Raw genomic sequence first — 25,678 nt, 5'->3', positions numbered from 1 at the left:
AGAGTTGACGATTCATTCTTAGATGCTTATTTCTATAACGCGCGCTAAATTTATCTTTTATCATTTATACTATTGTAAATTTCAATACACACAATATATTGAGACAATAAATATATGTTGAATGTTACGAGCAACATCATCGTGTTTGTGACTTTTCGTTTATAGTTTCATAATTTTTCTTCATTTGCACGTAATATTTTTTATTAATTCTATAATAAATAAAAGCAACAACACATATCTGCATATTGACATATTTGTTGAAAACCCAAATCCAGATGCGAATTACTTCTGTCTAATCTAATTAATTTTGTAATTTTGTTCAATACTCTTTGAATAATTAAATTTCTGCGTAATAAAATTGCAGAAATAACTCGCTAGAGGACGCAAAGAATATTTTAAAAATAAATTCCACATCTAGAGATTTTCATTTAAGAGATTTTCTTATATTTTAACAAGTCGATTCCTTAACGTGTTCGATATTGCACGATCATTAAAAAAAATAAGCATAATGCCAATTTTTTACCTTTATTAGCATCAAAATAGGAGCTTTTAAAAACGCATACAAAAATGCCAAAAAATTCGCGACACAACAACGATGTCTCGCACGTCTCTGGGATCCCCAGAGAATTTTCGCTTCCTCCCTCGCGAATCCCGCGAGCAAAATGGCAAGAGATACTAGAAGACGAACATGTCAGCCATATCGTCGACTCCATACGCGAAGAGATCATTCACTCGGCTGAGGATGCGATTCGCGAAGGTTATTTGCGGAGAACGATGTATGGTTTCGTTGTCAATTGCGCTTTCGAGGCTTGGATGCGCGCGTTTCAAGTAAATCAAAAACAAAAAAAAAAGAAAATAAAAACACATTAAACTGTGTGATTTTTACGCGACTTTTAGTGGGCGCATCTCCAATACGATGATGAAGGGATACCCGACAAATGGACACCGGATGAGACACCCTCACCGGTCTCTAAGAGTCGTCGATTATCGCGAGTCCCAATAGTATACGGACGACTCGAAAAATTAATGACAAGTCAAAAATCATCGAGCTATTGCAAGGCCCCTTGTGCGAAAGGTGCATCGCATCGTAAAAGCGAATGATTAAATACAAAGATTCGTACGGTCCCGTAATAAATTAATTATTCGTATAATAAATTAATTATATAAATTAATTATATAAATTAATTATATAAATTAATAATGATATTTTAATTAAAAGCGAAAATATAGACTTACATTTAAATTTGTGACTATAAAACACAATTTTGTCTAAATATACTCTGTTGAAAAAAGATAAATTTAATCGCATAAATATAATTTAATTCGCATAAAATAATCAATCTATGATTATCAATATGGCAAAGTAATGAAAAAGTAAGTGAAAAGTAATGGAAGCATAGACATATTACAAAACATAGACTGCTTATAAAATAGTGGGGAATGTTCTCCTGAGAGAAAAGGATAGCATGAATTTACTTGGGTTTCTATCTTTTTCTGACACACGATGCAATTTCAAATTATTAAAGTACGCATTAAACATGCACGCTGGTGCGCTGGTACATTAGAAAAAGACAGACACACGAATAAATTCATGTTATCCTTTTTTTCTCGGGAGAATCCCAACTTCGGGCTTCACTATCTTATAAAAAATCTAATATTAATGTCTACGAATGGAACTGACAATAAACAAACAATTATTCATATATACAAATATAAGTAACAACTTCACTCACCAAAATGTACCGTTATTCCAGCGACACTTTCAGACTGCATCACGTTCTCGAATATACTTCTTCATGAACACTAAAATCTACGGTAACTAATTACAATTGCTAATTCTGATCGTCCGGCATTTTATTCGGTTTATATGCGTGCAAATTTCAGATTAACGGAGAAATACGGAAGAAACGCAGATTGATATCGTCTTGACTCCAGACGAAATGACGCAGTAACCGTGAACGGCGCATTCCGTCCCAATGTCTTGCGCTTCATCATACTATCGTAAAAGAAATGATTGATTATTATGTCGCACTGTTCGATTAACAATCACTCGGGACGATCACTCGACACTCGTGACAAATACTTTGCGTATTCGCGAGCGAAACACACGAACGAAACGCGGAGCGGTCAAACTGACGGCAACTTCGTCGGAACTATGGCGCGCTCAAACATGGCGGACGCGCATGCGCGCGATTTACTCAGCGCGCAGCGTCTCTTGCGCGTGCGATCGGAGTATCGTGGAAAATATCGTAATTAATTATCATCGCGATGTCTCAATTAACGCATCACCAATAATTGCTTTCGAAGACTTTCGGTCAACACTCGCGACGCGCGGTTCACTTTGACGAGGGAATCGCGAAAAATACGACACGATCGAACTGCGAATCCGAACAAACGCGTTGCAATGCAGCGCTCTCTGCAGAATCAGAACTGCGCATGCGCGTATCCAACCTGCGCGCTATCTATGGCTGCGTTCAGCAGAAAAAGCTGCTTTACAACGGTTGTAAAATTCATGAGCCTGATTGGTATAGGCTCTTAATTTTGGCTGAATCTAAGGGTATACACCAATCAGATTCACGAATTTGACAACAGTTGCAAAGCAGCTTTTTCTGCTGAACGCAGCCTATGTTTTATCTTTACACTAAATACAATCTCGATATTCTCGAAAGGAAGTTCGTTACTATCGAGCATTATTTCTACATCATAATAACGGCTCAATATCTTGATATATATGATACATTTAAATATACTTCTCTTTTGCACAGCAACTTTCAAGGAATGCTCCACTGCAATTTTAAATAAAGGTGGAACGATGCGAAACGATAACTGCGCAAGCGCATTATTTCTATAAAAAAAGGATGGTCAGAGTTGTGTTCCAAAATCTAGCTGTCAAAGACTAATTAGGAGATCAAAGGAATAAATTAAGGCATCAAGGATCGTAATTAAGCATCATAATTAAGCATCTTTTAGTTATATTCTGATTTCTTTGCTCCGATTGATTTCTTTATTGGATTACATTTGATTGACCAGTTAGGACAAAGAAATCTTTACTCCTTTGCTTGATTTCTCGATTGGTCTTTGACAGGTTGATTTTAGAACGCAACTCTAACCATTCTTTACATAAAAATAATGCGCTTACGCAGTCACCATTTCGCATCATATTCATTCGAAGTTGCAGTAACGTCATATATTTTATTCGTAAAAAATCCAGAAGAATCATTATAATATTATCAACATTATAATTAATATATTTGACTCTCATGTGTGCCGAGTAAAATATTGTATCGTTATAATAGAAATTCCATACTTAATTATTTATAATATTATTTACGTAATTACTTTTTGACGATATCGAAATCGTATTTAGTGTGTACGTGTGCACGATAGATAGCGTACAGATCGGACACGCGCATGCGCGGTCATTATTCTGCATAGTGCGCGTTGCAACGAGTTCGTTTCGACTCGTGGATCGATCGTTTCACCGTACTTTTCATGATTTCTCTGTCGAAACATATCGTGTATCACGCGAGTGCTGATCGGAAATTGGAAGCGATTGTTGGTGACGCAATAACTAAGACATCGGGACTGTAATTAATCACTTTTTCGCGATATTCCGATCGCATATAAGTGATGCCGCGAAGCGAATCGCGCATGCGCGTCCGCCATGTTTAAGCGCGCTACAAAATTAGATCGCGCGCATGCGCGTCCGCCATGTTTGAGCGTGCCGCAAAGTGGATCGCGCATCCACCTACTAAATTTTCAAACATAATTTAAAGTAATTTATTAGAGAGAGAAAGATCTACAGAGAAACCTACATTAATCCTAATATCGTCTGGATTTGGCAAAATACAACTTTATGCGCGTTTTAACTCTTCCCAATGAAATATAAACAGGTAAATAATTTATACATGTATATAGCAATATATTGTAATAAAAAATGAAACGAGCATAATATTAACATATTAGTTTCAATTCTTATAAATTTATTAAGAAATTTTCCTTGGATTTTCTATTCATATTTGTGTTTCAGATTTGCAGTATTTTCTTGAAATGTAATATCAATATGTATATATCTAGATTTTTTATGTAGGAAACTGATATAATGATACCATCTCTCACAACATTATAATCTTTTCAACCTAAATCAATCTATATATCTATAGTTAAATGTAAATAGAAAAAGAAAGAAACATCAACCAAATCCACTTTAAATCTTACCAATTTAACTTTACCAATTTAATTTTAAATCTTATTTCATCTGTACATTATGTATGTGAGTGTGTGTATAAGTCAGATGATACAAATGGTATTACTTCATTCAAACTCGATTTCGAATTATTAGCAGATTTGAGATACAAATAATACAATCTATCATCATTATTAATTACAATGAATTAATCTGCGTTTAAAATCAAATAATTAAAAATCATATGTACTTATGTAAAAACGAAAACAAAGTCTTTATTTCTTAAGTCTTTTTTATTTTTTTTTATACTTATGCGATTTAAAACATCTGACAATCATTTGTGTGTGTGTGTGTGTGTGTGTGTGTATGTGTGTGTGTGTGTGTGTGTATGAATATATAATATTCTTTATCTAATTTATGATATTCTTTTAAATATCTGTTTAAGCAGGTAAAATTGGACGAACCAGAGGTGGATCAAGTTGTCATTGAAATTATCAATAAAACCAGCTATTAGTCAACTATGATCAGAGATTGAAATCAGCGCAATTTCGGTGAGTTTGATGATTAAAGATAATATAATCCTTATGTCAGTTCAATTATCGTGTTTTTATATTCTCGCAAATAAAAAATAAATATACGAATCAGTTTTATATCATATAACATCGATATAGAATCTATCGAAAAATAATATATAAATTAAAATTATCTTAGATTAAATCAAAATTATCATTAACCAATAATCACGCTCTATGCCGTTGAAATCAAGATACACAGTAATTTTTGTTTCTCTATGATGTTTATTTTAAACACTTTTTGTATTCTCGTACAATGTATAATTCTCTGCAAGGAGAAAGCGTTTCTACAAAATGCGGATTCGTGTCTCTCTCACTAGGTTTAGTAGTTCCGTGTGGAACATTAACTCTCAGGGTTCTTTCTCCTGCCCTCCTTCCCCTTTTCCTTCCCCTATCCCTCTCTCTATTTCTCTTTCTCTCTCTCTCTCTCCCTCTCCCCCCCCCCTCTCTCTCTCACTCTCTCTCTCTCTCTCTCTCTCTCTCTCTCTCTCTCTCTCTCTCTCTCTCTCTCTTTGCCAAGCGATCCTGCATGATCTCGCTCCAGAGTTCAGCGGAATATTCCACCGGCGAATAATGACATCCTTGTCACACGCGTCGAACTAGCGTATGCCATCCTTGTTGCTCCTACAATGGACTGTTCCATCGTGTTTCTACTCGTTCCCTACCATCTCGTTCCCCTTCACCCCTGTCGTTTTCTGTACTGTCGATCACAACGGGGCCTAGAAATTTCGGCACCCTAATCGTAGGAAAAGGATTATATAGCTTGGTATAGAAAATATTTTTCTCATTTTATACAAGATAAAATATCGAACAAGAAAAAATTTATATGCTTCTTATTATAGAGAATGAGGTACTAATAAAATTTAAATTTTTTTGCGAGATTAATATTAATATATATATTAATATTCTATATATTAATATTCTATATATTAATATATATTAATATTCTATATTAATATATAGAAAGAAAGAGAAATATATAGATAGAAAGAGAAAGAGAGAATCAATCTTAATAATGCTCCGCAGATATTTTTTAATCTTTTAAACAATTTTATGATCTACGTAACAGTCTAATTATATCAAAATAATTCTTATGAATATATATCTGTCAAATTCAAATTTTCTTGATTATACAATATGAACAAAATTTATTGTATAAATCTTTTGATATTATATGATATAAACATTGAGCACACGGTTATACATATAGAAGTAAAAATAGTAATCAAAATTATATTTTATCAATTTTCTCATGTATAATATGTATATACAACTAACAATTATATAAAAGTTTCTAATTATAAAGAATCATGTGTGTGTATGTGCATAAAATAAATTCACATATATGATTTAATTTAAAATTGCTTCTCCGGATAGTCACAAAAATCGATTGTGTTCTTGAGAAATATTTTTATATATTCTGAAGCTTATTCGGGTTTTATTAAATATCAAAATATGTATCGAAAATTGCTCTTTCTGGATTACATTAGATGATTCCTTTACTTAATCTATTTGTTAGTTTTTATAGCGCTTTTCATTTATGCTGTTAATTTTGCAAACAATTATATTGTTATCAATTTATATGTATACTCGTACAAATTTTTGATGAATACATTTTATGAAACTTTTATTTAAATATAAATTATATACATACATATACATTATTTTACATTTATACGTATACTTATATAAATGTAAAATATAAAATAAATTTATTGCATATGAAAATTAAAGAAATTAATTAAATTTATTTGAATAAGACTATGACGTGAAAAATATAATCTAATCTAAGTACACTCTTAAAAGTTCACTATATTTCGCACAAATATATTTCTAAAAATTACATGATACACATCTATTGTATCTTAGTTTATCAAAAGCATCCCGGGGTTGAAATCTCTTGTTCAGTCAATCTGTTGGAATAGAAATTTACATCTCGTTTACATTTACGAATACGTAAACAAAAAGGCGCATTTAACGTTATATGACTGGTCAGAAAATACAGGTTGAAGTGTCAATATCGATCTACCTGCTTAGCAGGATCGTCTCGACGAACGACTACCGTTTCGACTCTTCGTGATATTTTCTTTCTCTCTTCGTTTTCTATTCCCTCTCTTTTTTATCCTTCTTTTTCTTTGCTCGCTTCAATTTCTCTCTTTTATCGTGCATCTCCTTTCTCTTATCCCCCTCCCTGCTCCCTCTCTTTCACAACTCCGGTTCTCTTTCCTCTCTGTCTCTCTCTCTCTCTGTCCGGCCAAACCCGTCTTTCGTTCCCTTACCGCTTTACGACTCCTCCCCAACACTTCTCCCTTTTCTCTTTCACCCCTACCCCCTCATGTTGTTGCGTCTCACCCCTCTTATTCAGTTTTTATGTTTCTTTTTTCTTTTCTATATTGTTCTCTCTCTTTCTCTCCCTTGGCCAGAGTCGGATTTGCAGATATCAAAACCTCGAAACGATCAAGATCTAAACAGTTTTATTAGTAATAAGCAAATGTCGGATTTATTGCAATCTCTTGAAAAAGCAGGTAATAAATGAAATACTTAAAAAATATAAAAACACATATAATTTACCGAAATAATTTATTTCAACGATTTTATTTTACTTGTGCCTTTGTTACTCGGTTCTTATCGATATTCTGCATACATTATAAATACAATTAATTTTTCTTGAAACAAACAGTGTTGTTGAAAAATATTAGATGCTACAAATCCTTTTCTAGACAAATAATCGATAATGTAGATGCCAAAAGAGCACGACTTGCTTCAACAACAATCTGATAAAATTTGTTTACTTTGCAAATGATATGTAGCTCTCTGATATATATCTCGATATATTTTTCGGTGCAAAATATATATTTTGTGCAGAAAAAGATCCGAGAATTTTATGAAAACAACTCGCTTATCCTAAATCCGATCCTGCTCTTAGCTCGATCTTCCATGAGGCTCTCTTCTCTCTCTCTCTCTCTCTCTCTCTCTCTCTCTCTCTCTCTCTCTCTCTCTCTCTCTCTCTCTCTCTCTCTCTCTCTCGCGTACTCTCCCTTTCTCCGCTCTTGACGTGGGCGAAAATAACAAGCTAAACAGGCAAGCAAGAGAAAGAGAGAACAAGAGAGAAAGATGCTGATATCAGCGCTCAGCGGGGTAGCAAAAGAGACGTCTTTGTGCCGCGCTATCTTCGTCCAGGCGATCTTTCCTGTTTTCTTCCTCTCGCACCCCGCTCCCGTCCTCCTCTCACGACCTGCTCCCGCACGTCGTACACTCCTACATAAGGAACGCTTCTTTGTTCTACCTTCCTTACACGTAACACAGGTAGCTCCCGAAAACCGTATTAAATCCGCCCTTACGTATCATAATCGGCGGCTTAGAATACAAACGCTTCCTGTTTTATTCGTTTGTTCGAGAATTCGTTTTTTTTTTTTTCTCTCAAGAACCGGTACGTCCACTTTTTCCAAGGAGAGAATAAAGAGATAGATTTAGTTTTTCAAAGCATTAAATTTTTCGACGAATGCGTTCAAGGAAGACGCTCATTCTTAATAAGATAATTTTGCCAAGATAGACGCTTATCGTTAATCATGCAAGTAATAATTATAAAAATTGAAAATAAAGATAACATAATCGCCATTTTGACAAACAGTCTTTCGTACGATTTCATCTTTTTTCGAGTCTCTTTTTGTATTTACATATTACATAATCGTAAAACGTATTTACATATTACATAATCTTCTAGTTGATTGGTTGGCTTTTTGTAGCAGCTTTATGCTATTAAATTAGTAGTCTCAAAAATATTATAGTAAAGCAACAAGAGAAGAGAATTTTTCGATATTAAAGTTGTTGATAAAATCTCATGTCAATTCAGTTTACGACGAACAAATTTATCATAGCAACATGTTCTCGTCGTTGTCACGGTATTTTGCAGCATTTCGTAAATCTGTATGTGTATATATACGCGCATGTTGACGCTGATCGATCGTCACGAAAGATCATTATCTTCTTGGCTAAGAATAATTCGTCACAATCCGGAGTTGGCCCAATCTCTAACACGGTACGCAAATTTTTGTACGTAATACGCCTTTGCTAAAATGAAAATAGAGCAACGGTTACAGACTACGGGCAGATTGCCCATTTATTACGCAAACATGAACTCCGAAAAGGGTTCAATAGTTGAAGATGTGTTTCAAGTATGGAAGCATGGATCATGGCATTATGTGTAATAAAGAAAGTCAAGTAAATAGAGAGAGAGAGAGAGAGAAAGAAAAGAATTTATTATTTTATCATGTCAAGATGAATAAAAATGCGAATACATATATATAATATATAAAATATATAGAAACATATATTAAAAAATATAAATATAAATATATAAATATAAGAGTAGAAAAATATAATACAACTGAAATAAAATGATTACTCGTGAGCAAAAATATAAAATTTTTTCGTGCGAGATTGCGTTTATTAGACAGTTGATTTTGACATTTGAGAAATTTATAACATGATTTATACTCTTTTAAGCATAATGAATGACTGTCAATTACTTATGTTATATATCGTTGAATTTATCGCAGTTATTAATAAACTAGCATAAAAGTATAACATTCTATTTAATATAAAGATTTAAAATAATTGAAGTTTCTAAAAAAATTGGATGTAAAAAAAGCATTAAAAAGAACTTTATTTTTTTTTAACGAAGAATATTATCTCTTTTTTCATCTATTTGTTACATCTATTTTTATCTATTTGTAAGCAATGTCAAAATAAATTCGATAATGTAATGCATAATACAAGATTTAGTTAGATCTATTATCAGTTTTCTGAATTTTTTAAAGTCAATTTTTTCAAAAATAAAGTTCACAAAAAATTTTACACACATTTTGTACATATATTTATCCTTAGATATATCTTTTTTATTTTTATTTATATAATAAAAAATAGAAGTTTGTATAATTGTTCCTCTTTTCTTTGAAAATAGCAAATTCTAGTTTTTATTTCTCTTTTGCCTCAATCGTAGACAAAAATATTGTCTAATTTTTAACATAGAAACGAATTAAAGTGTCTCGATCGGTGCAGCACACTGTAATTGAAACGCGAAAGCGAGAGCACTGCAGGAAACTGCGAGATAAGAGATGGCGATTATTACATCGGGGTAAACGAACTTGCATGCAAACGATAAACTCTCTTACACATTGGCGGCTGTATATATACATGAATGAAATTAGCTAAGGCAATTTCAAATCGACTCTCAAGTAAGGAAAAGAGTCGTCACGTTTTCAAGAAAAAGAGAGAGAGAAATCATTATTTTATGATAAAAATTAATTCTCTTTAATAAAAATCAATGAAATGCATATTTTTGCTTACAATATATTTTTTAATTTTTACATATTTTTATTTATTACATTTTTTATTAAGAACTTCAATTTTTGTTTAGTATAATATTTGTTTAATCTAGATTTAAGCATTTTTGAGATTTACACTTTTTGATGCTATTTTTTTATTTAACTTTATTAAACTTGATATTCTATATTTACACATAACTTCCTTTAATTTAATATATAACTTTATTTAATTAACTTTTTATTTAACTTTATATACATTTTTTAGCTTAATATATTTATCATTCATATATATATATATATATATATATATTTTTTTTTTTTTTTCTTTATATACATATATATATATATATATCTTTCATTTTTCTTTTATTTATCTTTGACTTAATTTTTTCCCTATTATTATTGTTAGTCGCACATGAAAAAATATGATCATTGCATTTATATATGTATTTAGAGCGGTAAACAATGAGAGCCACCGCTGATATTTCTTTCGATTTTACGTATCGATAGTTTGAAACTAGAACATTCAGTGTCATTCTGCGGTTTACGGAAAAGAAAAGCAAATAATAGATGTATTACATACATATATATCTATTTTCCATCGCTGCCAAACCACAAGTTGACATTGGTCCTACTAATCTGACAATATTGATACAATAAAACAAAATATCGTTGCAGTTTTTTTTTCTTCTTTCTTTTACTTTTATATTACCGTAAGATATTTGCAAAAATGTGGAAAAAAGGATTGCTTCTTTTTCGTTTTTCTTTAGTAATTATAAAGGAAAGAGATAACACACAAATGAAAATGATATAAAAATTATAGTGTTAAATCTACGTTAAATTAAACGAATCATATTTATTGCCACCTTCGATTTATAAAAATAAATTTTGATGCTCGAAGGAAAACATACTGCACTGAAAGATAGAATAAAGAAACTTTTGTTGTCACGAAAAAAAAAGTCTTGTTATTAATTCTGCGGTTTTCGCTAAACATAACACTTGACGTCAACACGAACAATATTGGAACATCGATAATCGCCGCGATTTCTTATATCTACATTTAGTATCTGAGCGACCGTGGAATTCTTATGCAAACGACGATGAGTTCTATTCAAATAATGTAACATCCAAAGAAGATTCTCCATTTTCTTAACTATTTTAGAACAAATTTCATATATTGTCTCGAAGATAATTTCTTAGAGTACAAAGAGCAATTTATTTTGCTCTTTTTTTTCAATTGAAACTTGCTCGCAGCGACAAGTCGTCTACCAACACCTCATTAGCGGTAGGTGGGTATGCGTATGTGTGTGTGTGTCCCTGAACATGCGCGCGCGCAAGCGCACCGGGTATACCAGCCATCAGCTGAGCGCTCGAGTCACCCAGTTGCCAGCCCGTTATTGTGGGCGAGTCGAGTATTACCCTTTACGCGTTATTGATATCCTAGATCTCAGGAAGAGGACGCGCGTCCGGACGCTCTTGATCGTTCGCGGATATGAGCCAGAACTCTTTTGCCAGAAAATTGGACACAGATGTCCCGAGAAGCGTTCTCGTTAATTTTAGCTCATTGAACATGCTCAGACTATTAACGCGAATATATAAAATCGCATGTATGTAAATATATGTATATATGTATAAATATGTACTATGTACGTAAATACACTATATTTAACGTCTTATAAAGTATCTCGAAACTGACATAACCGTAGACATTAGAGTTCAGAAATATTTCGCTTATGTCATAGCATAAATAGTTTTTTAAGCGATAAACTTAAAAATATAAAAATTTCCATATCGTTAAAAATGAAGATAACGATTCTTAATTATTTGCTCAAAGTTGTATTTTTATTATCTACTTAAACTTCACGCAGACCTTGTGAAATTGCAGTTTAAATATATTTTGCTTATAGGCTTATATAATCGTAAAAATATTTAACTTTAAATATGATGAAAAATACCTTCTCTTTTATATACTACCATGAAATAACTCTCATCTTATCTAACTTCTTGATTAAAAGCATCAAGAAAAATTTCGAAGATCTCTTCGAAAAATCCTTATCTATAAACCCTTATCAATATTGACGTCAATATAAACCGAATTGGTGCATTTTCTGCAAAATATAAAAAAATTTTGAATAAACAAAAGATATATGAGCAAAAAATATGTACGGATGTGTAGGGAAATTGAATTGCGCGTAACAGTTTGCAAAATATCGAACGAGAAACCCTCGAAGATCGACAAAGCTTGCGCAATCTTACTTACGATCCGGTTTACGCTTTATTATGTGGCATAGAATTTTTCACGAGAAAGAAAGAGAGAGAGAGAGAGAAATCGGGGAGAACATGGTCGATGCCGATAATACAAGTTTTCGAGATGGAAATACGGACAAACGGGTTGTGCGCGCGCGCGCGCGAAACCGGTTTCTCCTATCCAGTCTTGTATAGCCGTGATAATTGCGGGAACTAGTTGAAACAATACGCCTCCTTCCCTCTCCTCTTCCCCTCGCCACATCGCGCTTCGAGTTTCAGTCCAGGTTTCACACACTTCTTAACGTTTTACAAGCATCTTTATATGCATCATTCGTGTTTGTTCAATATTTATTAATTCATCCAGTATGTGTGTGTGTGTGTATGTACGCTTTACGAGCGTATTATTATATGTATATATTGGCGTGTTGCATACGCATTTTACAAATACATATATATTTTCGCTATTTATGATTTATTTATCGCCCATTTATCCGATCAATATTAAATTTTATCTAAATTTTATTTCAAAACTGCAAATATCGATGTCGAAAACATTTCTCGCGAGCAATAACAGCTCTTTTATCGTTACGTCATATATTCGAGTTGTTATTTGTGCACCGTACACAATTCGAGTGTATTATTCTCCAACAACAAATTCTGACGAATTTAAAGTCAGTCAATTATTTGTCGGAGGACAATCTGTATGCTATTATTGATTGATCGATTTCAACCATTTAAAAAATATTTTGATATGTATATTTAGAGATATTTTTTTATAAAATTGTATTTCTCAATACAGATTTTTCCAAGAATAATTAATTTAAATAATTAAGTATAATTTAATATTTATATTTTGCATTCAATAATTCTTTCAAAAAGCTATAAAAAATATTTCTAGAAATATTCGTATCTCTATTTGATTAAAAATGATTTTTTCCTTCGGCACATACACAATTTTACTGAAAAACAATATTTATCTGTCAATTTTATATTTATATCTTTATCCTATTTTTAAATCAAAAAATATCCATCACACAATAGATAACTCGTTTTAATTTTTCTCGTGCTAATCTTGCTGTAAACACGATATGAAAATAAAGATTTCACAATCTTTAGATAAAAAATTCAAAAGGATATAAAAGGAACAAATAAAAGGGAACAAATAATCGACACACGACATTCTCTTTTATATATATATCTTTTTATTATTATTTGCGTTTCTCTTCTCGCAGATAAATTGTCATAGATATTACAAATAATTAGAAATAACATCACATAGCGGTCCTTAATACGGGAAATATGTTCGCAAAGGATCACTAACATATTAAAAAAGTCGCAATGTTAATCGCGGGTAAACTATCGCGCGGAAACTACGTATATAATCGGACTTCCATATATGTATATCGCGCAAGGTACAAAAATATCCAAAGCACAGCGAGCGTCACGCAAATTATTGCTGTGCAACATTACGCGAATTATCTCTTTCATTATCTATTTTCTTCTTTTTCTCTCTCTATTCTCGACAAACTGTCATTCTCATCTTTCCATCCTCTTTTTTTCGCGAAGAACGTGCTTCCATCGATCATTCGATTTTGTGGCCATCTAATGTTTAACCCTGAATAGTATAAAGAAAAGAATCGCCATCGATTGATAGATTCTTGAATAAGTTTTTGCAACTTATGGATCTTCAATCGTCTAATAATTGAGTCTGGAGATTTTCTTTCTCTGAAGCTTCGTGTATAATATTGAAAATATTTCACGCTGCTTAAGGTTAAACATTTTACTTGACCATTATCGCGATTGTGCGGTGTTTGAAGAATCCTTGGCGTCATATGCAGGTGATAAACCACTTTGCCTCACTTTGCTCATGAGATCAGGAAATTCTTTCGTGAGACGGTTCGTAAAAGATAATGATTACTTCGCAAATGGAAGCGAGACGAGAGCACATCTTCTCGTAATAATATAACGCAATTTTCAACATCGACGTGCGTAACGCAATGTGTTGTTTCGTAGAGCGAGCCTCGAGCCAACGTTTGCCTTGTCAACAAACAACCGCTACAAACGATAAACTACAACCAATCAAACACATTCGTTACTAATCAACGTTCGAATTATTATCATTATCATTTCAACTTCTTTCGATTCTATGATGTATTCCTCGCACAAGATCACCAAAGATACGCCTCAAAAAGTATTAAATATTATATTCTAGCTCTCATATATATTGATATAACATATATGTTTCATGGTTTTTTTAGAAAAAAATTTGCACTGTTTTTTACTTTGTAGAAATAATTTTATACAAAAAAAGAAATAAATTTTTGCATTTTTAATAATAAAATTTTCATACATTGTAAAAACGCGCAATTATATTTATATATGAGAATCATCATCTTTATATCACATTTAATATTATTGTGCGATGTAATATATTATTTTATAAAGTATATTATTAGTTACATACATATTTAATCGTTGACAGTGTTATAAACGACTCTGACGGATTTAATAAATTTTCAAAATTTTACTGAATTTTTCTTCTTTTTTATATACACAGTATATATACATAACAATTATAAAATTGAATATATAAATAAAATAAATCACAAAATTTTTGTGGTATTCAGGCTTTTAATAGCTCTCACATTTGACTTCTTTATTTCGCACAATATTTGGAGAATTCGTTTTATAAAATATATCATTATATATATATATATATATACATACATATATTATACGATATTTGCGGCAATATAATATAAATTATATCATATTCGATAATATACGTACACATTATTCACATTGGCTTTCATGTAAAAAAGAACTATTTTAAATTATTAATCTTTTTTATATAAAATGTATGCGCATTCGTGCGACTCACCTACACGCGTTCATAATGAACTAATAATAACAATTAAACGAGGCCGCGAGTATTGCTTTTCGTCGCTCTACAACGCGATAATTTTTGACTTGCGACGTCGTTGTTTGTAGCGTTTGTTATTAACAAATAATTGCCGATTACAGTGATTTATACGTTAATATACAGTGTCGGTCAAATATTATTTCTCGGAAGGAGTATCGCTTCTTTTACACCAATATTTATACGTGGATGTAATTGTAAAAGAACGAAACTTTTCTCTGCATTTTTTATGTTATCGTGAAATAATTTTCTCATCTTTATAGATAGCGTTCTCCTTTCGAGTTTTTTGATCATACTGTATTACAATAAAGTGCCGGCTGGCTTGAAAAGGGCAACATTTCTGCATCGTTCGTAAAGTCACCTCAGCAAATCAGTCTTACACCTTCGTGCAAATGCCATAGCCCAAATTTACACCGTGTATCTATTTGACCACGTGGCCGTGCCTCACTTTTGTTCGATTTTTATTTTGGTAAAAAAAAAATAAGGGGATGTAGATGTATGCACGATTCGGAGGATGGTGGGAAAAAGTTTTCTGGACGGGATTGTGTTTCTCTCTCTTAGACCTCTTTAACCGGTTCAGTTCCATCATTTAGGTCATTGAGAGGCAAGTTTTGAACTCGTCGTAGATTCATTTCTCTCATTTCAAAATGTTGAGATTTTAAATTTTGACTTCTTCTCGATAAAGTCAAAAACAGTTTAACTTGAACCTTTAATAAGAATTTGGATAAAGAAACGAATTAAACTCGTCATTATGCTAGTATTGTAGTTTTGAAGTACTAGTTTTATAAATTTTTTTTCTGAAATTTTATAATAAACAACCAAAAAATTACATATTTTTTGATTAAATATTAATATTAATGTATATGTATATGTATATGTATATGTATAACATCAAAGTTATATTACTACTTATATTAAATTTATATTTTTAATTAATTTTATATTTTTTCAACAAAATAGAATAATTTCAACTTATTTTAAAACTAAAATTTTGCAAATTATTTAATCTACAAGATTTTCGAGATCATAAAAGATGCTGCACAAAAAATTCACGTGAGATCCTATTCTTAGATTCTGAAAAAAAAATTCTTAATTTACACTAATATTATGAGATTATAATTCAAATCCTTAAAGAAAAAATAATAATATGTATAAACTTTTGAAAAAGTAAAGAAGAAAAGTTTCTCACTATCGAAAATTTTACTATCGAATTATGCCCAAAAATTCAAGTTTGTTGATAAAAATTATAATTTATTTTAATATATATAAAAAAATAATACATATATGTATACAATATATTTTTTTTTCACTTTTTCTTTGTCTTCCTCTCATCACCCTTAGAGTTTTCCTCAAACAATGAATTTTATTGCAAGAGTATTTACGCTTCATTGACTTTCATTGAAAGAGAGACGGCTCCATTTTATCAAGTTTTATCGAGAAAGGAGTTCAATCTAATTTCATCGAACCTTGTCGCCACGCGCGAGATTCGTTTTAATTTAATTCGAAAAAAAGAGAACCAACTTATTCGATTCGACCGGTTAAAGCGTCGCCGTCCTTTGTAAATAAACCACGAAGAGATTTTTCGACTCTAGTTTTGTGCGCGTGCAAAGGTAAAATAGAGTGCTCGTATTTCTCTACGTGCAACAAACGCATTTCTCTCGATCCCCTCGAAGGAAGCCTCACGAAACGAATGTCCTTAATCTAAATTCTAACGATAATCACGCACTCGCTCTTCTCTTTTTCTTTCTCTCCCTTAATTATTTTATATAATTCTTAATATCACAATACCGCTACTAAGGTCTTTAATCGCATTTAAACGACGAAGCGCAAAGACCAATAAGCGAACTAAAAAAATGAACAAAAAGGGTAAAGAAATAAAAAATGTAAACACAAAGGGAACGTGAATAGATATTAACCATAACGTACGTACGGTAGTCAATTAATAATAATAATAATAATAATATGACAAACTGAATCGAAGGTTAACCAATAATTCAATGGCGAAACATTAATCCAACCCAAGTGTCCGCTTCATCCCTTTTCAGTAAAATGGGTAGCGCGAACCAGCTCATCATTATTTCTTTATCTGTTTAAAAAATTGCGTAGAGTAGTTAAGCGATACAGTTTCGAGATGGATCAATACTTCATATTACTGTATAACTCAATCACATCTGTAGCTTAGTGGACACACGTATATTTCATTTTTTTTGCATAAGTTTATACAATTATCTTTCTACACAATTGTTTGTTACACAATAGGATTCTCCTTCCTGGTTTAATTCTTATTTTAGATTCGTTACTTTTCTAAAGTATTCGAAATTGCATCGCTTTTTACTCTATTTCATTGAAGATTTCCTCTCGATATGATTCATGAAGTGTTTCAACGAACGAAAAATCTTTGACGAGTTCTACTGAGAGCTTTTCGCGACGTTTTCTATCAAAGAATAAATATTCATCGATGCACAAATATTATCGAAAAATAATTCGTATATTTGCAGAATTTTAATAAAACAAAATTTTACAAAATATTGAGATTTAAATGAACGAGAACGATTGAGAACCAATTTGTACAAATCGAAAATGTGCAGGTTTTGACACACAAGTTCGATTTAAACAGATTATTATTGAAACAAATCACACATCCGCGCGACATGATTAATCAATGGTATTTAGCGGGATGATTTATTATCATCGAGAGAGAATGCTATTATTTTAATCTAATGAGATTTTCACACAGCGACTTATAAAGGGAGAAAATGACGAGGGGGGAAAGATCGGTCGATGGAATGATGAAATGGACCGAATTGTCTGTGCCATCATCTGTATCAAGGTACAGGATGTCCCAGAAAAATGCGTACATGCACTGTAAACACATTGTTCAAAATGTACATTTGTTAAATAATTTTCAAAAAAAAAGATAGATTCTTTCCCGAAAATTAATCGAAATGTATATATATATATATATATATATATATATATATATATATATATATATATATATATATAAATTGTGAATTTATTATTTAAATTCTAAACGCTTTCCTCTTAATTTAAAATGTTTCGATTATAAGATCGAATCATTTTAAACATGCTGATGTTAACGGTTAAATTAATCACGAAATAGTCAGTCTTGTTACCTACTCTTCTGGGCTATCCTGCAAGATTTCCGTAAAGGAGATAATTCTTACATTGGAAAATATACTGTCACATTATTCCAACATGATCATTTCGTATTTTGCAATGAAAAAAATAAATGAACAATGTGCGCTCACTTGTCATGCGGACTTCGAAAAATGATTGCTAAATACATTCGACGCGACTATAGCTACCTGACTATATATGATTAATCTTTAAAACGCTCTCTCTTTCTCTCCCTTTCTCTCTCTCTCTCTCTCTTTCTTCTCTCTCTCTCTCTCTCTCTCTCTCTCTCTCTCTCTCTCTCTCTCTCTTTCTCTCTAAAACTAATTATATTAGCTACATATCACGTGAAATTTGTTACAAGTCTTATAATCACATATCTCTTCTTCGAGAACGAAGACACGAGAGTCCCTTCTCGCGATAAGATCTGCTGCTGCTACTACTATATAGTATTTATTTCACGCTATCACAATTATCGTACGCATAGGTCTCTCTCTCCTTGGATATAATATTGCAAGGTGACAGCAAACAAAACAAAGAGCGATGTTGTCGTTAAACCCTTTAACCGATTTACTACTCAACAATGATAATTTCTTGTGGGATTTATCAAAAGTTCTTATTGTTACAATATTCTCCAATTCCAGATCTAAATTTAGATTCTGACAAAACTTTAAATTCTATACAATCTTCGACATCGCAGATAATTTAATTCTCATATTCTCCTTTGTGTGTGTTGTGTTATTTTGAATTCTTAAATATTCTATCTTGAAAATCCTTCTCATAGTTTTTAAAATTTCTATATAATATATATAATTAAACAAATGTATCAAACTCTTTTAAAAATCTTGTGAATTCTGAAATCTGTAAATTCTTAGTTCTTTAAATTCTGGTTTATCAAACTGCTAATTGTCAAAATTTTCGAATTATTAGACCTATACATCATTAGATACATGAGGTCTAATTTTTCGAAAGATCAATCGCATTCACTGCAACTGTATAAAGCGGTGTTACACAAACTATTTTACATCTTTCTGAAATTCACGATATTCTTTTTCGCACAAGAGTAAGCTTCTCTCCAAAATGTCGCTCTGTATAGAAAATCCATATATTTATTCGGTTAAAAGGTTAAACGCAAAATATCTCGCAATCGCGTGTCATTACAATGACAAAAGTCTAACCTCTGGTCTGCATTGTTGCTTCCGTCATCCTTAGAATCTCTTCTTTCCCTGGTCTTGCGATATTGTACAAATTCAGCTGACATTTCCCCATAGGGCGACAGACTGACAAAAATGGCCACGTCCGTTTATGCGACAGGCAAAAAACGGATGAAAGACGTGCAAAATGTGTGATCCAAAATCCTTCAATGAGACTGCTGGTAGGATCTGTAGAGTTTCTTCTTCTCCAAAGTAAAATCTCTACTGATCATGATGGTACCGCCACGCGTGAGATTTCTGAAAAAAAAGAACAGATTGCGGATGTTGAGAGTATTGTGTTAGCCATAAATTTTATTTGGTCATGTTGTGATGTTTGTGTGAAAAAGCTGGATAGATTATACGATTTAATTATATGATTTAAATAAAACAAATCTTTCATAGTGCTATTTCATTTTACGAAAATAAAAATTTTGACAACAATAACTAATTTAAGAAGCGAAACAACAGAATATATCTTTATTATAGAATGTTATCTCATTTAGACAATCATTCAAGTATTATAGAATAGAGAAAATTTTTGAATTAATTAACACAAAATTAATTTAAAATAGTTTAAAATCCTATGCAAGATTGTACTACATAAAATATACTCACTTTAAGAATTGAGGTAGCAGCATGTGCCAGGACGTGTAATCCTGCTTCAATGTGAGATAGAGCTCGAACGTCGATACAGCATTCGGATCGCACTGTATTTTTGACAGTTTGCGACACATGCTGTCCGTTTCGAAGCTAATGAATAGCGTGCAGCCTCTGTAACAAATTACATTACACACATATTAATTTTTTTTAATTATGCATGTACGCACGCACACACAAACGTCAATAAAAATTAAACAGTATATATCAAACTTTAAAATTTTATTTAGAGACATTTGCTTTATAGCAAATTTATTCTAAAGAAGATTTTAACATTTTTTAAATCAATTTTCGGTATTAAATTTTAATAATTAAGTAAAAAAATTTTTTACTTTATTGATAGTTAAAAATTGCATCCCAAACATTAATATCACCTTTAAAATTATTCGCGTGGAAGATAACTTGGAGAAAACACGTTACACTTTCTAAATGGACACTTGTTGCGTGAAATAATGTTTATTTGGGCTCTCGAATTGTATTGACTCGTTAGAATTTTTCCGGATTATGACAGATATAGCGAGACAGAAAGATTCTCTATTTACCTAAGGCCACAGGGTTCGTTTTCGGCCATAGTAAGTACGTCTTTGGCTACTTTAGGCAGCAAATTGGCCGGTAGGAGGACCTCGCCGCAGGCCAGCTGGGCGTGTTTAGCCCTCCTAAGCTCGACTTCGAGCCTCTTTGCCAGCGCTTGGCAAGCACCGTCCAATTCGTCCGTCTCACTTCCAGCTATAACAATTAATTAAATGGAATTGAGCGCGCATGTTCAACTTCTTATATCGAGCAAAGTGATAATATAACATCATTGTCAAAATACGATCGATATAAAAAGATATAAATTATTTTTTCTTTACACTTTCTGTCTTATTACAATAATATTTAATATATTTAACTGGACATTTTAACAATTATTTGTCATGATTAAAACTTTAATCGAATTAAAGTTTTGAATGTGGAGTTAAATTAATTCGGAATAATTAATTATTTCTTAGTAAAGATGATTGAATTAGCTATTTGGAATAATAAATAATTTAATTTAAAATAATTTTTTTTCGAGATTTTTTCGAGAAGACAATTTTTATCGAAAAATCAATGCATTATGGCAGCTGAAATGTATACACCGGCAAGTCTGGAATGCTTTGTGTACAATATCTTCCGAAGTATAAAAATGTAATCTGACGTAATCTTAAAGTAACATTAATCGACCGTTATCTTTGGATTATAAAAGCAATTGAAAACTCGCATCAAGCTAAACGAAAAACAGTTCGATTCTTGTTAATTCATATCATATGTTATTCTACTCGAATGTAATCTTTAATACCAATTTAATTTTGATATTATATAATATTAGATTTCATACGAATATCAGTCCAAATATTCCAATTATTGTGTTTTTAATTTTAAATTAATTTTAAATTAAATTTTAATTTTTAATTAATTATAATTATCTTTCTTAATTCCAGCTGTGATCTTTCGAGGTAAATTAAGCTCGCGTATGTGAGATCATCGTTTTATTATTTTAAACACAGACGTCTGTAAGCGTGTAATATCACAAAGAGTTGTCGTCAGAAAAGGTGCTGATGCAACACCGGTTCTCTCACCTCGTTAGACTTTCAATATCAGTTATTCTAATGCGGGAGGAGTCTTTGAAAATAATATATTTTAACTATTATGATATTTCCGTTTCTTTCACGCGTCAACTACACGACCAATAATTCTGTGCTTGCTTCGCTTATTGTTTCTAGCAACCGGCTAAGACGAGGCGAGGTTGTCGGTAACGTATGAACTCGTTTGACCTCGATTCTTACATCTTTGCTGTAATCGCATTTAATAAAAGTATCGTTCCACTTAATTTAAACAATTAAGCTTTTTTATCTTTAACATTTCTAAAAGTATTTTCATTATTATCGAATCGAAAATGATAAAACTAGCGTAAAGTAACTAGCGTAAAGTTGCAAAATTAATTTATTAAAAAGATTCTAATTTTGTGTAATATTTCCTATTTTAATTGTATTCGAAAAAGAGCAATTAATCTCTGAAACATCTTTTTCCGTATGTTCTTTGGTTAATAATTATTATTCGGAGGATTAAGAACGTTTAAATATCTGGAAAATTTCCCTCAATTTATAAATACGACGAGAGAATAATCCGTATAAGCGATATGTAAACGTAATAAGAACAATCGAAGAACACAGAAGGAAAAAAACAATAGCGAAGGGCATTCTCTTTCTTTTCTCTCTCGTCTTATTGGAAGAGATGCTGACGCAATTATTCCAATTTTTACCGAATCATACAATTACACAAAATCTGCGACTTTCCATTCGTGTTCTAAAATTTAAATAAATTTTTCCAGCTGTTCATCAGTTAAAACGAATCGTGCTGCGAGTAAAGATCAGCTGATTCCAGCCGGCGTTGTCAGCTGAGAACAACGGCTCGAACGATCGAAGAACGGAGACGGACGTTTCAAAAACAGGATTGAGAAAATGAGCAATTGGAAAGGGAACCGGCGACAGAATCGAGTACTTACCTCTAGTGTTGCTGAAGTCTACGTTGACGGGACACGGTAGGACCTCCATGATTTCGCGAGAACGTCCAGCGGTGGACGAGACACAATGCTACGAATTTCCTCGTCGGCGATCCCTTCGCGGGACACGATTTTTCTCAATAAGCGAAGCAACGAGTGAGATATACGACTGCCAGAAGCGATTGAGAAGCGGTTTCGAACGGTATGATAGGATAATAACGTTCGAGAAAAATAAGATAAAGACTTTCACCGCAACTGTACGCGAAGCAGGCCAGGATATCCCAGATTCGCGTAACGTCATCTATTCAACTGATCAGTCGCCGGTCGCTGACGCGACTTTTATACGGAGGGGGCCCCCACCGCGCCAGAGTTGCCCACCCCTCTCGCCGCGCCGTCCTCTGTCACCGGTCGACCGCCTAGCAACACCGCCTACGTGACGTTCAGACAGTGTGCCCGCGTTTCGGCTGTTTCCGGCGCTGCTCGCGCCGGCCTTCGGCAGCGTTCGGCTCTCGGGGTGCGAGCGAGACCGCGCGAGAAGCCATCCTGCTCCAAAGAGACCTATCCGCTGTTGCCGACGGTGACAGCACCAGCGCACCGGGTTTTCTTTTTCACCCACGATGCTCGTTTTGTTTCTTCTCTCGCTCCATCTCTCTCCCTCTCTCCTCGCATCTCTCGGAGACTACGTGCGTTACGTCGCGCAGGCTTTTATCGAGGCTTTTAACGCGGCGCGAGATGCGTGTATTAAAACCACAGGTGAGATCACCGTGGATCTCCTTCATGTCGGAAGCGAGTTTTCTCGAGACACCGGCGATTTAGGCAATTGGAGATTTCGGTGTAAAGAGGGGACAACATAGGTGGATTTCCTGGCTCTTTGTGCGACTCGGGAGAGATGAAAAAATTTATTTTAGAAATTCACAGTACGAGGCACTGTGTTTTGCTTGCGGCGCGGAGATCAGCTGATCTTGACTATACGGCGAAGTTTCTAGCAAAAAGATGACACTCGCATGAATATTGCAATGAAAAAAGTATCTTTTAAAAGAGTCACATTATATCTTTTTATGACTTAATGAGAAATTTATGTATATGTTCAGGGACATACGCGAGTAATAAATCAGAGATGAAATAGAAGAGTCGCTGTATAAGAGAGCCGATTATAAAAATCGAACATATATTGCGTAAGATTTCAATTGTATTAGGAAGCGTTTGTTCACGGTGACACGCGATCGAACTTAAGTTTCTAGTCTCGGTCATACGAGAAGTATTTTAGATATTATCGCGGTTTAACGCGCGCTATTGTATATATTATATATATTTTATCGTTTTATCTCTCATACGCGAATTATGAATTATTATCATCTCGATCTACGATGCAATCTAGATGCAAGAAAATAGGCTATACCTCTCATGTTAATTTTTTTTTCCGAATGACTAATATTCGATCTGACGCAATCTGACGATTTATTTTTTGCTACTAGTCTATTTTTCCATCTATAATAAGTAGCGTCTCCGTTATGAAACGAACAGAAAACATCGCTTCGCCTTCGTTGAAGAAAATTATTTTTCACAGTTGATAAATAGCCTGTATTTGAAAACATACAATATTTTTATCAGTCTAATCCGCGGAGGACATGGTAGGTCGCACGCAAGAAGAGAATTTATGTAACGAGACTTACAAGAGAGAGAGAGAGAGAAATTACAGCTTGTGCCGTTAGTTCTAATAACCGAAGGTGATCGTATTCGGATAATTAACATAGATTTGTCCGAGATGCGTATAGTAGAGAAGCTCTACATTCGCGTGATTATGTAGAAATCGTGGAGAAGAAAATATATGGAAATATAGAAGATAAAAAGAATATATAACAAGAGCGGAAATAAAAACACGTTTATTATCTTCTTAATATCTTTCTTATATGTATATGTATATGTATATATATATATATATATATATTTTTTTTTAGATAAAAATTATAATCCTCTCTCTCTCTCTCTCTCTCTCTTTCTCTCTCTCTCGTTTTCTTTCTTTCTTAAAGCATTGCAATACAATCACATTAAAAATCGTTTTCTCTATTCCTTCCTTTATTTCATTATTTTTCTAAATTCTTCTGAATTTTTGCGAATAATGATAATCTAAGAACATGAAAAACGGCAAGTATCGAACTATAAATAGGAATAAGACGCAAACTTGTATATATGACTCTAAAAGAATTAAGATTCTGATCATGAATCTGATTTAAAATATTCTACAGACCTAACAAGAAATACCGGATCAATGATATTAAAAATCCGTAATGAATACACAATAATGGAGATTTGAAAATTTTGTGATAGCGTGGTTTTTATTCAAATTTACAATTTCTTAAATTATCCGATGATTCGTGAATCTATCAAAACGAGATTATTATCCACAATCTACAAATCCATCCGATTCATATCGCTAAAAATCTGTGATCATGTTGTATTGTTCAATTATTGAGATTCTACTCTTATCACTGTTTATAAATATAGCTAATCTACGTCGAGTAAAATGTATGAGGCAGAGATAAATTAATCCAACGATTATAAGCTTAAATTTACTCAGTGACGATCTATGATTAGATATCGTGAAGATTTGCGGAGCCAATCCTTAACATGCACGTGACCTGCAGGAAAAAAAGAAAAAGATGAGGGGAGAGGGAGAGAGAGACAGAGAGAGAGAGAGAGAGAGAAAAATTCAGGGACAGCAAATCATACATCTAGCGATTCATAAAACGAAGTATTAGTGGAACAACAACGCGTCTGTAGATTCTGGAGAATAACATCTCTATCGGAAGTGCTGCTTTTATCTGCGAGCCTCGCGATCGCGTTCTCGTGCAAACAAGCTTTCGATAAACGCAAGCTCTGCTGCCAGCATCGCTAAATCAACTTTTGCGTTATCATG

General features: G+C 32.7%; 1 protein-coding gene and 1 long non-coding RNA gene across 2 annotated transcripts; one reads left to right on the top strand and one right to left on the bottom strand.

The window, feature by feature from the left end:
• Nucleotides 1-3,442: 3,442 nt before the first annotated feature.
• Nucleotides 3,443-22,775, top strand: LOC112639528. Its single transcript, XR_003123555.1, has 3 exons — nucleotides 3,443-3,893; nucleotides 4,635-4,737; nucleotides 22,591-22,775. It is a non-coding gene; the product is annotated as an uncharacterized LOC112639528 (long non-coding RNA).
• On the bottom strand, nucleotides 19,212-22,952 carry LOC105257245 (protein charybde). The gene is made up of 4 exons (XM_011267725.3): nucleotides 22,765-22,952; nucleotides 20,783-20,966; nucleotides 20,199-20,354; nucleotides 19,212-19,841 (listed from the first exon to the last, which is right to left on the bottom strand). Exons 1-4 carry the CDS (start codon nucleotides 22,811-22,813, stop codon nucleotides 19,751-19,753), a joined length of 480 nt encoding a protein of 159 aa, XP_011266027.1. The 5' UTR covers nucleotides 22,814-22,952; the 3' UTR covers nucleotides 19,212-19,750.
• Nucleotides 22,953-25,678: the final 2,726 nt, after the last annotated feature.

The sequence above is a fragment of the Camponotus floridanus genome, unplaced genomic scaffold (assembly GCF_003227725.1).
Source record: "Camponotus floridanus strain SB8 unplaced genomic scaffold, Cflo_v7.5 scaffold70, whole genome shotgun sequence".
NCBI classification, from domain to species: Eukaryota; Metazoa; Arthropoda; class Insecta; order Hymenoptera; family Formicidae; genus Camponotus; species Camponotus floridanus.
The sequence above is the reverse complement of the archived record's forward strand: the minus strand, read 5'-3'. Positions and strand labels throughout refer to the sequence as shown.

What these genes read in the sequence shown, in the direction of transcription:
- LOC105257245 (XM_011267725.3), bottom strand. Translation starts at nt 22,813, where the DNA reads ATGGAGGTCCTACCGTGTCCCGTCAACGTAGACTTCAGCAACACTAGA. An exon ending in AGACTTCAGCAACACTAGAG is followed by an intron (nt 20,967 to 22,764) that starts GTAAGTACTCGA and finishes TAATTGTTATAG; the next exon opens with CTGGAAGTGAGACGGACGAA. An exon ending in CTGCTACCTCAATTCTTAAA is followed by an intron (nt 19,842 to 20,198) that starts GTGAGTATATTT and finishes CTTTTTTTTCAG; the next exon opens with AAATCTCACGCGTGGCGGTA.